This window comes from Myxocyprinus asiaticus, chromosome 44 (genome assembly GCF_019703515.2).
Source record: "Myxocyprinus asiaticus isolate MX2 ecotype Aquarium Trade chromosome 44, UBuf_Myxa_2, whole genome shotgun sequence".
Classification (NCBI taxonomy): domain Eukaryota; kingdom Metazoa; phylum Chordata; class Actinopteri; order Cypriniformes; family Catostomidae; genus Myxocyprinus; species Myxocyprinus asiaticus.
This window is the reverse complement of record NC_059387.1, coordinates 11,930,911-11,943,897: the sequence shown is the minus strand read 5'-3', so window position 1 is coordinate 11,943,897 and position 12,987 is coordinate 11,930,911. Positions and strand designations below refer to the sequence as shown.

Sequence of the window (12,987 nt, the reverse complement as noted above, 5' to 3'; positions counted from 1 at the left end):
CATCATTCACATTCACAATTTTTGGGTATTTAAAATCTTTGGTAAAGAGAAATTCTTTCTTTATAAGTCTGAAAAAAGGCAGAGAATGATGGTATGAAAGGGTGTTATGATGGTTGAAAATCACTGTTCCCTGATCATCTGATACATATTGCACAGAACAATGGCAAGCTCTTTCTCGATCTAGCAAGCCCTAATCTGATCGGCTAGCTTTACGTAACGTTCACCAAGTCAGGGTGCATAAGTTAGTTCTAGGGATGTACACGGTTACCGTTTTTAACACTCGGTTAACCGCGAGGTTTCACAAACGGTTAATCGTTTTTTTATGGGGGGTTTTTGGAGTCGGGATGTGGGAATAAAGAACATTGCAATGGAATTTCCTCAAACGCTACTCAAAATACTCAAAATAGCAGCAGATAAAGTGCACAGTGAGCTATGAGCCTAAATATCACAATACTTAGATCTGTCATATCAGTGTTTACTCATCTGCCACAGTGATGTAATGCATTCTAATTGAGTTAATTATTATATGTACAATATAATATATATATATATATATATACATATATATTTATAATTATTTAAATATAATTATTTAATCATTATTTAATTTAAATCATTGAATTATTGTTATTAGGGGGCCCTTCGCAGCAAATATTTATTAATACAGTATATGAAATTAATTCAATTAATCCGCATATCATTTAATTAATTTGATCAACATTATTAATCGATTGACAGACCTAATAATAGTAAAATTATCAATGTTTTGCTGTACCCTCACAGGTTCCGTTTCAGTGGTCGTATTTTGGGTCTGGCTTTGATCCACCAGTATTTGTTGGATGCTTTCTTCACCCGTCCATTCTACAAGGCCCTGCTTAGACTGTGAGTCTTAAAGGACATCATGATGACATCACAAAGAGTCTCTTATGATGACTTCTCATTGGTCGTGTTTGTTGTTTGGTCAACAGAGTGACAGATCTGAGTGATTTGGAGTACCTGGATGAGGAGTTTCATCAGAGCTTACAGTGGATGAAGGACAACGATATCACTGATATACTGGATCTGACGTTTACAGTCAACGAGGAGGTCTTTGGACAGGTGCTGCATACTTCAATCAAAAATTACGGTTATCAATTACGGTGACAAAAGTCACCCTTATGTTGTTCCAAACCTATATTTGTCACATCATCTGCTGTCTCTTCTCCTAGCCAGTTCACACGATCCTCATCCCCTGAATACTAATCCCTCACTGGACTACAACCCCCATCATGCATTGCCTCCCGCCATTATCTCTCACACCTGTTCATTATTGCTCATTATCTGTGTATTTAAGCCCTGGGGTTCTACCATTCTGTGTGAAGTCTTGCCAGTTCTTTCTTAGTCTGCAATGCTGAGCGTTTATTCCTGTTTTGGATTTTGACCTGTGCCTGTTTATTGTGGGTTTTGCCTGTCTTCCCCATTTTGGATTTGTCTGCCTTGCTGGACTGTTTTCTGGTTTTGACCTTTTTGCCTGCTTGATCACTCTATTAAACCTGCATATGGATCCCACGTCTGCCTCTCAGTCTGGTTCGTTACAATATTAATGCATATCCCGGTCCATTTTTAGTAAAAAAAATAAAAAATAAAATTGCAGTTGATAGTGACTAATTTTAAAGCTAAAAAAAAATGACCCAAAAGTATCATAAAAGTAGTCCATATGACTTGAGAGTCATATTCCAAGGCTTCTGAAGGCATGTGATAGGTTTTGGTGAGAAACTACCTGAAATTTAAGTCATTTTTCAGTGTAAATCTTGATATCCGTTGCAAATTCATGTAGCAATGCCAAAGTGTTTACAGTCCTCAACAAGCCCATTTGCAAATGTCTACTAAAGTGTTTTAACATAGAAACATTTACATAATTCACCTTTAAAAATGAAGAACAGAAAATGTAAAATGCTGATTGAAAATCTTCCATGCTGCTTATATGAACTATAAACATTAGTTTTTACTGTTTATTAGTCAAATGCTTCTACACTCCAAAAATATTTTAGCCTATTTTTAAGATTTACGCATTTCAGTTTCATAACAAAATTCCATCAAATTTAATTGTGTAATGTTTCACTAAATTAAATTAATAAAACATAAAATTTTTGCATTTGATGGCATTTTTTTTTTTAATGAAATTGAAATGTGTAAATCTTAATATTTTGAGTGTATAAATGTTTGTCACAGTCAGTAACCTTGTTGTTTAACCTTGTCTACTCTACGCACAGGTGACAGAGAGGGAACTGAAGTCAGGGGGCTCCAACATCCAAGTGACAGAGAAGAACAAGAAGGAATACATTGAACGCATGGCCAGATGGAGGGTGGAGAGGGGGGTGGTACAGCAGACCGAATCCCTTGTACGAGGTTTCTATGAGGTGTGTTAGGTTGAACAGTCCTTGTCAGCATTACCGGTTCTAAGGGGTGGTTTCTGATTCCCCCGCCCTGACGATCAACATTGCTACCCCTAAATATACCAGCCGTGCTTGCCAGTCTACACCAACATCGGGAAAATAATTTTTTACCATTCACATTCAGTTGGAATGTCTGACAAACTCTTTCTTTATTTGTTTTATCCTTACAGGTTGTAGACTCTCGTCTGGTGTCAGTGTTCGATGCTCGTGAGCTGGAGCTGGTCATCGCAGGGACGGCCGAGATTGATTTGAATGACTGGAGATCCAACACAGAGTACAGAGGAGGTAAGAGAGCCTGCTGTATTTTTGAAATTCCTCAAGCAACATGGCAACTGCTTTGTCAAACAGTAATTATTATAGTTTGTCACATCGTGTGCATACACTTTGTGAGTGAAAGTGTTTGTCCTAGCCAGCTATGGCCATGACAAAAGAAGCCATTTTGTCAGTTTTTTTTTTCTGTTGCTTTGCATTATGTATCCCCGCTCATAGTGAAATATCATTAGTTCAAATCCTTCTCTACAAAGCTGAATATTCATGATGTGCCCCATCCAAAGTCGGATGCAAGATATTCCTACTTGATACCTATGACTTACAACCATAAAGGTGTTTCGTTGTCTCCGTTGGAGAATAAACAATGATGTGCAATGTTAGCGGGGTTTTTTTTTTTTTTCGCAGGTGTACAAATATCAACAGAGGATCATTTATAGTGTTTTAGATTCTTGTCTCAGCATAACGTCATACGCCCACCCTTCTTGGTGAAATCTGAGTGCAGAGATTTTCATCCAAGTTTAGAAGTTAGAAATCCAACTTTGAGTGGAGTCTGAGCACATTTCCACATAGAAAGTTGGGAATTTCGACTTTCCGAGTTAAACCTGAATGCAGCATAAACATCAAGTATGTTCTGTGATTTTGTGTCTTTGGGCAGCTTTTTGATTTTAATGCATGACAGTTAATATCCACTGCTGGTCTTTGTGTATTTTGTATTTTCCATTCAGAAATATACATACATCATGATTCAGTGGAGATCTGTACAGGAACTGTAAGAATACTCACCTGGTCCTCATTAGTGCTTAAACTCTTAATTTTCTTAGGCTATCCATTTGTTCCACGCGAAGTGCGGTTTCATTGTTTCCGCCTAAAATCCTCCACTGTAAATTGTAGTTAAGGGTTTGTGGGGTCAGCAATATTTGATGTCACTGCTAATGCCAAAACAAGTATCCCATTTGTTTAGATTGCAGTGCATTACATTACATAGAGCAGAACTTTTGACATTGAAAGCATTATGTGTGAACTCTATAGAATTTCATATTGCCCTGCTGTTTTGTGGTTCCATAGTGTCGAGATGACCTCATTTTATACTCCGAACCTCTGTTGACTTTTCTTGTGCAACATGTGAAGTGCCAAAGACTAATATTTGTGTGTGCTAATGCTATGTATTTTATTTTTATAGAGTGCAACAGCCTGGTTCCAGAAGCAAAAATCACATTCTATTTTTTTTTTTTTTCATTGACAAATTGATTTTTAATGGAAACGTATAAACCATTAAAGACAGACCTGAGCTCCGAGGTTGTTAATCAATATATTCTTCTGTTGCAGCCATCAGTCCATGTTATTTCAACAAATAGCAGAATTCCTGGTTAGGGTTGCACCAGCTGTGTGTAAGGTCTCACTTAATTTGAGACGTAAAGTTCACACTAAGGGCTTAGTAACTACTAGTTAATTTGTAACTAAGTCAGTGCTTAATTTGGTTGCACCACCTGTTCTTAAGGCAAGACTTAACTAGTAGGTTGTAAGCTCTCCGTAAAGTAATGTGTAGTTGCATAATATGACGTTTACCTGTATTGATCCAATAAACGGTCTTCAAATTTGGACACAGAAGTGTTAAACAGCCATGAATTTCAATATGATCTTGTTCAAACCTTGTTTGCTCACGTAACTGTCAGCTGTAATAAATGAGAACCCTATTAAAATATGATATGTAATAAAACAAGATTCAATAACTGTATCTAAAATAAATAAGGGACAATAAATAAATACTAATACAACAGGTTGGAAAAATAGACATTTATTCATTTTAATATCTATTTCGTTTATGCCAAATCTTTAGTAGTGCATAAATTGTGACTTAGTGCCCATTTACGCCACAACTAGGCTGAGTTGTAACTTACGTATAGCTGGTGCAACCAGCCCCTGGTGAAGAACTACACTAGCCATGATCCAGCAGAGAAAGATCCACCAATCAGAGAATTGAGACAAAGTCTCCCTACAATCTCAAGCTATTGCTACTGTATATTTGTATATATCTGAATATTTTGCAATAATATTTAAATATTGTTTCTATACTTATGATCAACAACTTCAAAACAATAGTTTTTTTTTATATATTTCCATGGTTTTAATTTGATTACTTCATTCACAAGGCTTCATGAGATTGTATTTAATTCCCTTATTAAAGATATTAAAGGAATATTCCAGATTCAATACAAGTTAAGCTCAATCGAATGCATTTGTGGCATAATATTGATTACCACAAACATTTATTTTGACTAGCCCCTCCTTTTCTTAAAATAATTAAAAAAAGCAAAAATCTGGGTTACAGTGAGGCACTTACAATGGAAGTGAATGTTAAAATACTCACTTTTTCAAAGTGTAGTTACAAGACATAAACAATGAGCATGTAAACATGACTTTAGTGTGATGAAATCACTTACTAACCTTTTCTTTGCAAAGTTATAGCCAATTTTACAACTTGCCATGACAATGTAATGTCAACAAACCCTAAAATGACAAGAAATTACCATTTAAACAACTTTACAGCTCAAATAATACATGAGTTTTAACAGAAGAATTAATGCAAGTGCTTTTGTAATATTATAAGCTTTAAATTTCTGTGTTTAAACCCTCCAAAAATTGGCCACATGTAACCTGTAACCTTGATTTTTTAAGAAAAGGAGGGACGAGTCAAAAGTAATTTCTGTGGTAATCAACATTATGCCGCAAATGCTGTCGACTGAGCTTAACTTGTATTGAAACTGGAACATTCCTTACACAGTCTTAAACCTTTTGTCTTTTTTGTCTGATTTTCAAATACTTTTATGAACAAACACTTCTGGAACCAAGACTGCTGAAAAAGTGCTTGGGCACTGTTGGTGTTGTTAGCTTAGCCACATGCTAATATTAGGGTTGCCACCTTCAAACTTCCAATGGGAAAAAATTAAGGGACACTTCACCCCCAAACCAAAACCAATTAGAACCAATTGTGCGTTTCTCATGAGGAGCTCTATTTGTGTGGTATGTGGAGTTATTACCTATGGAGAGCGTTTTAAATCAGTCACTTAAGGTTTTCCATGACGGTTATGATGCTGCCTTATGCTGCATTCCATTCAACTTGGAAAGTTGAAATATCCAACTTCCTAATAGGAAAAGTGCAGTGGAATGCCACTTGAAGTCGGCCGACTTCCAACTTGGAAACTCATGTGGAAAACTTCAACTCCGATTTCGCTGTGATACAGGTGTGTGACTAGGGTTGCCACCCGTCCCGTAAAATACGAGATCATCCCGTATTTAAAGATAAAATGATGCGTCACAGTGAAATCATTCCAGATCGCCAATTTAACATTGATATAAGTTGGAAAATTTGCCTACGGTGGGTAAGGGACCATCTGAAAGGTCCACACATTGTGCTTAAATGTGCTAATACTGTAGAGGGTGTGGTAAGGGACTGTCTGAAAAGTCCACAAATAGTGGTAAAACTGGAGTTTTTTTCTATAAAAAATGTTCAATAAGATCAAACAGTGTATGAATACAATCATAAGGACAAGTTCAGGTGAGGGGGAAAAAAATAAAATGAATAAAAATTATAAAAAAAATTATAAAACATGTATAAACCATCCAAAATGTATACATAAGATAAAGACAAATAATCAAAAAAATTAAAATATATTTTTAACGTATGATGTATTTTTTAAATTTTTTTATAAGCCATGGGTCAGGAAAGTTTGGGTTGCTAGGAAACATCTTTGGTGAAAGTCGAACACCTGCTAAGCTAATGGAAGCGTTGCAGTTTTTGTTTCCTTACACGTCATCTTCCGAGCATCTGGCAATGGAATGCCTAAATGGTTGGAGGTTGGAAATATAAAGTAGGAATGTCCCACATCCAAATATGAATAAAATGCAGCATTTGAGAGATATTGCACTGGACTTGCACATATTGGTGTTTAACTTCACTGAAATCTTCATCATTGTCCAGGTTACCATGATGGTCACATTGTGATGCGTTGGTTCTGGGGCGCAGTGGAGCGCTTCAATAATGAACAGAGGCTGCGACTGCTCCAGTTTGTGACAGGCACGTCTAGCATCCCCTACGAGGGTTTTGCTGCACTGCGCGGGAGCAACGGCCTGCGCCGCTTCTGCATTGAAAAGTGGGGAAAGGTCACCTCTTTGCCAAGGTATAGTACAGGATAAAATAACTAAACATACTTTTAAATGATATCTTGTAAAGACTTTATACTACTTTAGGTCGGTAATTTATCATAAGAAATCACCTTGGTATTTGAGGCCACCACAAACACAATGTTCTTACCTGTGTCAGTGTATTACCTATTGCAGTGGTTCCCAACCCTGTTCCTGGAGGCCCCCCAACACTGCACATTTTGTATATTTCCCTTTTCTGACGCACCCAGTTCAGGTCTTTGAGTCTCCTCTAACAAGCTGATGAGTTGAATCAGGTGTGTTTGATTTGGGAGATATCCAAAATGTGTAGTGTTGGGGGACCTCCAGGAACAGGGTTGGGAACCACTGCCCTATTGAAATAGGTAGATAGGGCGGGACATAATGAGGAGCTTGTCCTTTTAAATTAACTTTAGTTCATGCCACAGCCTGCCCAAACCATGATTTTCTACTTGCCAGTGGTATTAGGGGGAGGGGACGTTATCATTCTAGAAAGTATTTTATTGCACAGAAATGTTATATCCTCCTGAGACTCCCGCGTGACTACTGAGTGCATTTTCCATTTCACTTTTTGATTTGTAACTAGGAACACCTAATAAACAAGCAAAAAAAAAAAAAAAATCTAGAGCAAATAGTTCTTAAAAATGTATGTCCACATATGTGGACAGTGGGACTAAGTTGTGAATTTAAGTAATACCAAGCTATAGAAAGTCTTTTTTTTTTTTCATCAAATCGTTTGTTTTCAGGAGTGTTGGTTATTCACGTTTTTGAGACGTTAAAGACATTACAGCTGATTTTATACAAAGCTAAATAAATAATTCTGATTAAATATAATGACCAGCATCATCCAATCACTGCCAACCATGTTAAAAATAAAATTTTGCATTACAAAATTCTGAATCTATGTACTGATTATCAATGTCCCATGTCTACCAAACATGTGGAGTGGTCCAAAAATCATCTGCAGACTGAAACTGAACTTTTGGTTGGATTTTAGGAGTGAATGCACTTAGCTGCATAGAAAGCTATAGGATGCACCCTTGCTCCCTATTTAGTGAATGACTTAACCTCAAGTGTTCTGTCTGTCTGCACTGGTCTCAGAATAGTTCAAAATGCAATTTACTTTCATCCTAACTCCATATAAAGACTCTGAAAGCAAAAGTTTTCAGCTTTTTGATGAATACATTTATTCTCAATGTGAAAATGCAAATACAGTATATTGGAATGCATTTACTAATGTTAATGATCAGAACTGTATTGCACAGTGATAACAAAATAAAATATAACAATTTATATGTAAAATGAAGCGAAATGGCCCACAGATGTGTTGTTGATGATTCAAAATAACTAACATGTTTTTTCAACTTTTGAGGAAAGGTCCCATTTTCCACATATGTGGACTTTTAATTATGTGGAACATTTAATAGATTTTTTTTGAAGCAGCATATCAAACGAAACTAGAGACGCTGCTCTTTACATCCAAACAGGTTTAAAAAAAAAACAAAAAAAACTTAGATTTCTTACCAGAGGCACTTGTTTTGGCGCTGCACCCGTAGAAGCACTTTGTGGAAATCGATGCCACGCTGTTGTCACGTGATGCGGTGTGCCAAAAGTTTAACCCTTAAATGACAGTGTAGAGTCTTGTGAACAGTATTCAATCGGTTTTAATTCATTTCAATTATGCATTATGTATAGCGAAGCCAAAATGCAACATCCTCAAATGTGGACACAGGGTTGCGTGGGGATCTGACCCTGTGATTAAATTGATTTTAAATGTGCATTTCTGCTTAAACTTTATTTTGTCCACTTTTAGGAGTATACTAGCATATATAGTCTGTAACTAAACTATTTTCTCTACCGTTACACATCCATTTTTGAGATTCCTCTTGGTTAAAATTTTATGTAAAGAATAATGTTCTCTGGTAGGGAAGATTGTTTTTTCCATGGTGTACAATCCATTAGTTGGTCAAAAATGGTTGGATATTGAAGCAGTTTAGATCCTAATTTCTCTAGTTTTTAGTATTTGACATTCGTCCTTCTTTTTTAGAAGAATACAAACAATGTGCAAAAACAGTTATAAAGTACAAAGTAAACCGAAACAATTGATGTATGTAGGACACCATTACTCAAGCAGTGTATTAACCAACAGTTTTTTTAAGGCAGATTCTATATCTATTTTAATGCTGAATTAATGTTCGTTACCTGCCTTGGTTCTGCCACACTGTTCACAATGTGATTCACAACACCAAATAAACCCACTTTAAACCTTTTCACACTGTTTAAACTTGTAAATAATGTTACCTGAGATGACTGAGTCATTCTGAAAACCATCTGTGAAGACTCAAAATCTCACTCTGGGTTGATTTGCATCCAGAGTTTCACCTTGAAATTAAATTTCACCCTGTACATCTGGCAAACAGAAGCGACTGTGGATCAAAGCCTGGCGCCGTCAGCGCTAAAATACAGGCTCATATTTCTCTGTTAGGGGGAGAATGGCTTTCAGTGTGTCATTGTGTGTGCACAGTGTCAGCAACCAGAGCTGAAAGGAAAATGTGGATGAAAGGATGAAGATGCCTCACTCAGCTTCAGAATTTCACATGGTTTACTGGTATGGAGATGGGGAAAGTTTGAGCCTTGGCATTTCAGTACTTAACACCACTGAGAATAATGTGCTTTTTTTTCTTTTTTTTTTTTTTTTCACTACCTAATAGAAAGTGCTGTATGAATTGATAAATATTTAGCTTATTATAATCTAAATGAATGCTTAACAGATCATATCATATTCTTATGAAATACACCATTTAATTTTTTTATATAGATATATATATATTTTTATTTTTTTTTACTGTGGGACCTCAGTTTGAACAAATTTGGTAAAATGGCGTGTGTGTGTGTGTGTGTGTGTGTTCGTTCTAGCACCATAAGAAAGCTAGACACAGTGCAACAAATATAACAGAACGCAGGTGTCGCAAGATGCACTTTTTAAAGGTTGACCTTCTTTTTAACCTGACATGGCATCTAAAAACGCTCCTTAATGTTCCTGCTTACCTTGTGGAACAGACATGCCTATGATGCCTTAAAATTTTGTCTAGGCAGCTCACTAGGTTTTGTAACAAAGCTATAGTGTTGGCTGGTTAGGAAACATTGGGGCGAGTCCAGCCTCTATTTGTAGCTGGATGGACCCACCTGTTTGGCCTTTGACCTCTGCATTTTTGTCTCCTGAAGGGCGCATACATGCTTCAACCGTCTGGATATGCCTCCCTATCCATCATACACTATGCTGTATGAGAAGCTTCTAACTGCTGTGGAAGAGACCAGCACCTTTGGCCTGGAGTGAAAGCATGCACGACACCTATAAGACTTGATATTTTTAAATGCAATTATGCAATAGACTTTTTAGAGATTTTTAAAATAAATATATCTAACAAATTGTTTGATTTGAGAACTGAGACATTTGATATGTTTTTTTTTTTTTTTTTTGTATTTTTGGTTCAAGATGACTTGAAATAGCATGTTTCTGCACTAAAATGCAAGATATATTGTAATATTCAGTCATAATGGAAGTATTGTGGGAAAACCACAATGTGTACAATAGTGAAACAATAGGCTGGATCTAGGTTATCGAACTGACTTCCTGCTAAAATTCATCATCATTTCTATTGGTTAGGCATCAACATATCCCCTCTGTGATTAGCTATTGCCATGCTTATGGGCGCCTAAGGATCATTACCACCTTTCACCCCATTAGCTATGGCCCTGCTTATGGATATAGTGCTCTCTTAACATATGGTCAACTATGACGTCCAATACCTGGCCATATTCGGAATGGAATACTAGCATACTGATTACTACATACTACACAGTATTTACTTTATACTACCTACTATTTTTGTAGTATGCAAGTAGTATTTGGATAAAAGTGTCTGCCAAATGCATAAATGTAAAATGTAAATGTATGCAAAACAGTATATATAAAGTATATACAAAGCAAATTGCAACAAACCTTTCAAACTGTAGTATGCTACATTGTCACATGGTCTTATTAGGTTGCATGTTTAATACTATTATCCTGTTATTTGTAATATAATTTTATTTAATAATGTCTTCACTTTTGGAAGTTCCATCAAATATGAGTAAAAAAAAAAAAAGAAAAAGTAAAAAATTGCACTTGTGGTTCATTCACCATACTGGAAATAGAAGGTGAAGTCTAGCACATCTTTATTATAACATAAAATGACTCCATGAAGTATTTTCTGGTTTCTCATTTTGCCAAATGTATTAGGTCAACTAGGAATTCTACCTTGTGCAGAGTACAGTATGCATACTGCAAAAGTACTGTAGTAGTATGATAGTATGCTAATCCGAACATAGCTGCTGACACCAAACCTGGTAACTCATTTAAAATTTCATGCTCATATCATTGGCTATGTTTGCCTCTACATTATTCCTGTGTTAAGAAGAGTTTTTTTTGCACACATACTTTGAAATATTCAACCTTTCTGCTCTTTGACAATGCCTAATTTAACCAAAGTGGCTGTTAAGACGATGACCTCAAAAAAACTAAAACCTGTTCAAGATCTTGTCACCTTACTAATTTGATGAGTGCTCAAGCTTTAAGAAGTACACATGGAAACAGGTATAAGACGGGTACGCATGACACAGGTGATGTAAGCGACTTCACTGTTTAACCAATTTAGTAACTCAAGTACTAAGCTCATCAGATCTGTCTTATGCCAGAGTCTTTGTGGCCACATCAAAAATAACTGTAATTTTTTTGAACAATGCTTCTTAAAGGCCAAATCTTTTTTTAGGGCCCAGGGCTGAGAATCTGAAAATGACACAAGGCAATTGCATGACTTTGGATTAATTTCCAGAATTCCAGTTGTAAAATATCCCTGAGATATTTCTCTGAAATTCTCAGTATCATGGGAAGTTGTGGGCAATTACCACAAAGACGTGTTTTTTTTTTTTTTATTAAGACCCTATCTCCACCTTGTGTATGATCTCATATTAAGAAGCTTTTAAAAAATGGCTTTTAATTATTTATTTGTATGATTCATTGCCGCACAGCTTCCATTGCAACAGTCACACAAACATACTGTATAGAGATAAGACTGTATAACAGGCTCTCACTCAAAGTCATGATAACCACTGATGATTATTTGTTAGTATTGAATATATTTAGTGTTGATTTTTTCATGCTTTTATTTCTGCATTTTTTAAATTACATTCCAACGCTCAACCTATCTGATAATTCTAACCATAAAAAAGATAAATAGTTCATAAGCGGCCTTTCAGTGATGTATGCTAGAAGTGTTAAACCACTATTAACTGGGCCCTCGCTCAAATGGTGTGTATTATTATGGTATGTTGCTATGATATTGTGCTGAGCCATGGAACGGACCTGTTCGGTGGTAAAATTGAATTGGATCTATCAAATGTGTGCTTTGAACAGTTCAGTCTGTGTGAATCAGACGTAACCTTTCATTGACATAAATTGAGAAATGACTATCTGACCATTTGCTGTTGTACACTGATCAGCTGATGTTATAATGTATTTTTTTAAATCATTTTTATTTGTTTGCAGTTTTGTATTTTATATTTTTGGTTTTATATATGAGTTTAAAAAACAAACATGAAATTGCATTTTAAAACCTTTTATTTGCAAAGAATAAGGATCACATTGTTAATTCAAATCAAATATGTAAATAGAAATATTCAAGAACACTAATTACTGTATGTCAGCCTAATTTGTCTGACTTTACGTCCACCTGTTCTACGCGAACAGACTTGGCTTTTGTTCTCAGCAGGTCATACTACTGGGTTTGCTTTTGTCCCACATTGTTGTATATACATGTTAATAAATAATCACTTTATAATTGGTTGTATCACTTATCTTTAATTACACACATACACAAGGGTGTAGAAACTATTTAAAAAGATGAGGGACACTACTGAAAAAAAAAAAGTTGAGAGAACAAAGAAATGTTTAAAGGTGGGGGTTTCTACTCCCCTGCACATGCACATTCAAAAATACACACGCTTGAGCTCATTCTTACACAGTCGAACCACAAGGGGGCCTCAATCCAGTTTTTTTGGGAAA

General features: G+C 35.9%; 1 protein-coding gene across 6 annotated transcripts in view; it reads left to right on the top strand.

Annotated features, from left to right (window-relative positions):
• LOC127434716 (E3 ubiquitin-protein ligase HECW1-like) overlaps positions 1–12,757 on the top strand; it is a 129,180-nt gene extending 116,423 nt beyond the window's left edge. For all 6 annotated transcript variants that reach the window (XM_051687635.1, XM_051687634.1, XM_051687630.1 and 3 more), the window contains 6 exons: positions 784–882; positions 969–1,098; positions 2,253–2,399; positions 2,606–2,720; positions 6,685–6,883; positions 10,110–12,757. In XM_051687635.1, coding sequence (XP_051543595.1) covers positions 784–882; positions 969–1,098; positions 2,253–2,399; positions 2,606–2,720; positions 6,685–6,883; positions 10,110–10,221 — 802 coding nt within the window. In that variant the 3' untranslated portion in view covers positions 10,222–12,757. The remainder of the gene's footprint in view (positions 1–783; positions 883–968; positions 1,099–2,252; positions 2,400–2,605; positions 2,721–6,684; positions 6,884–10,109) is intronic.
• The last annotated feature ends 230 nt before the right edge of the window (positions 12,758–12,987 follow it).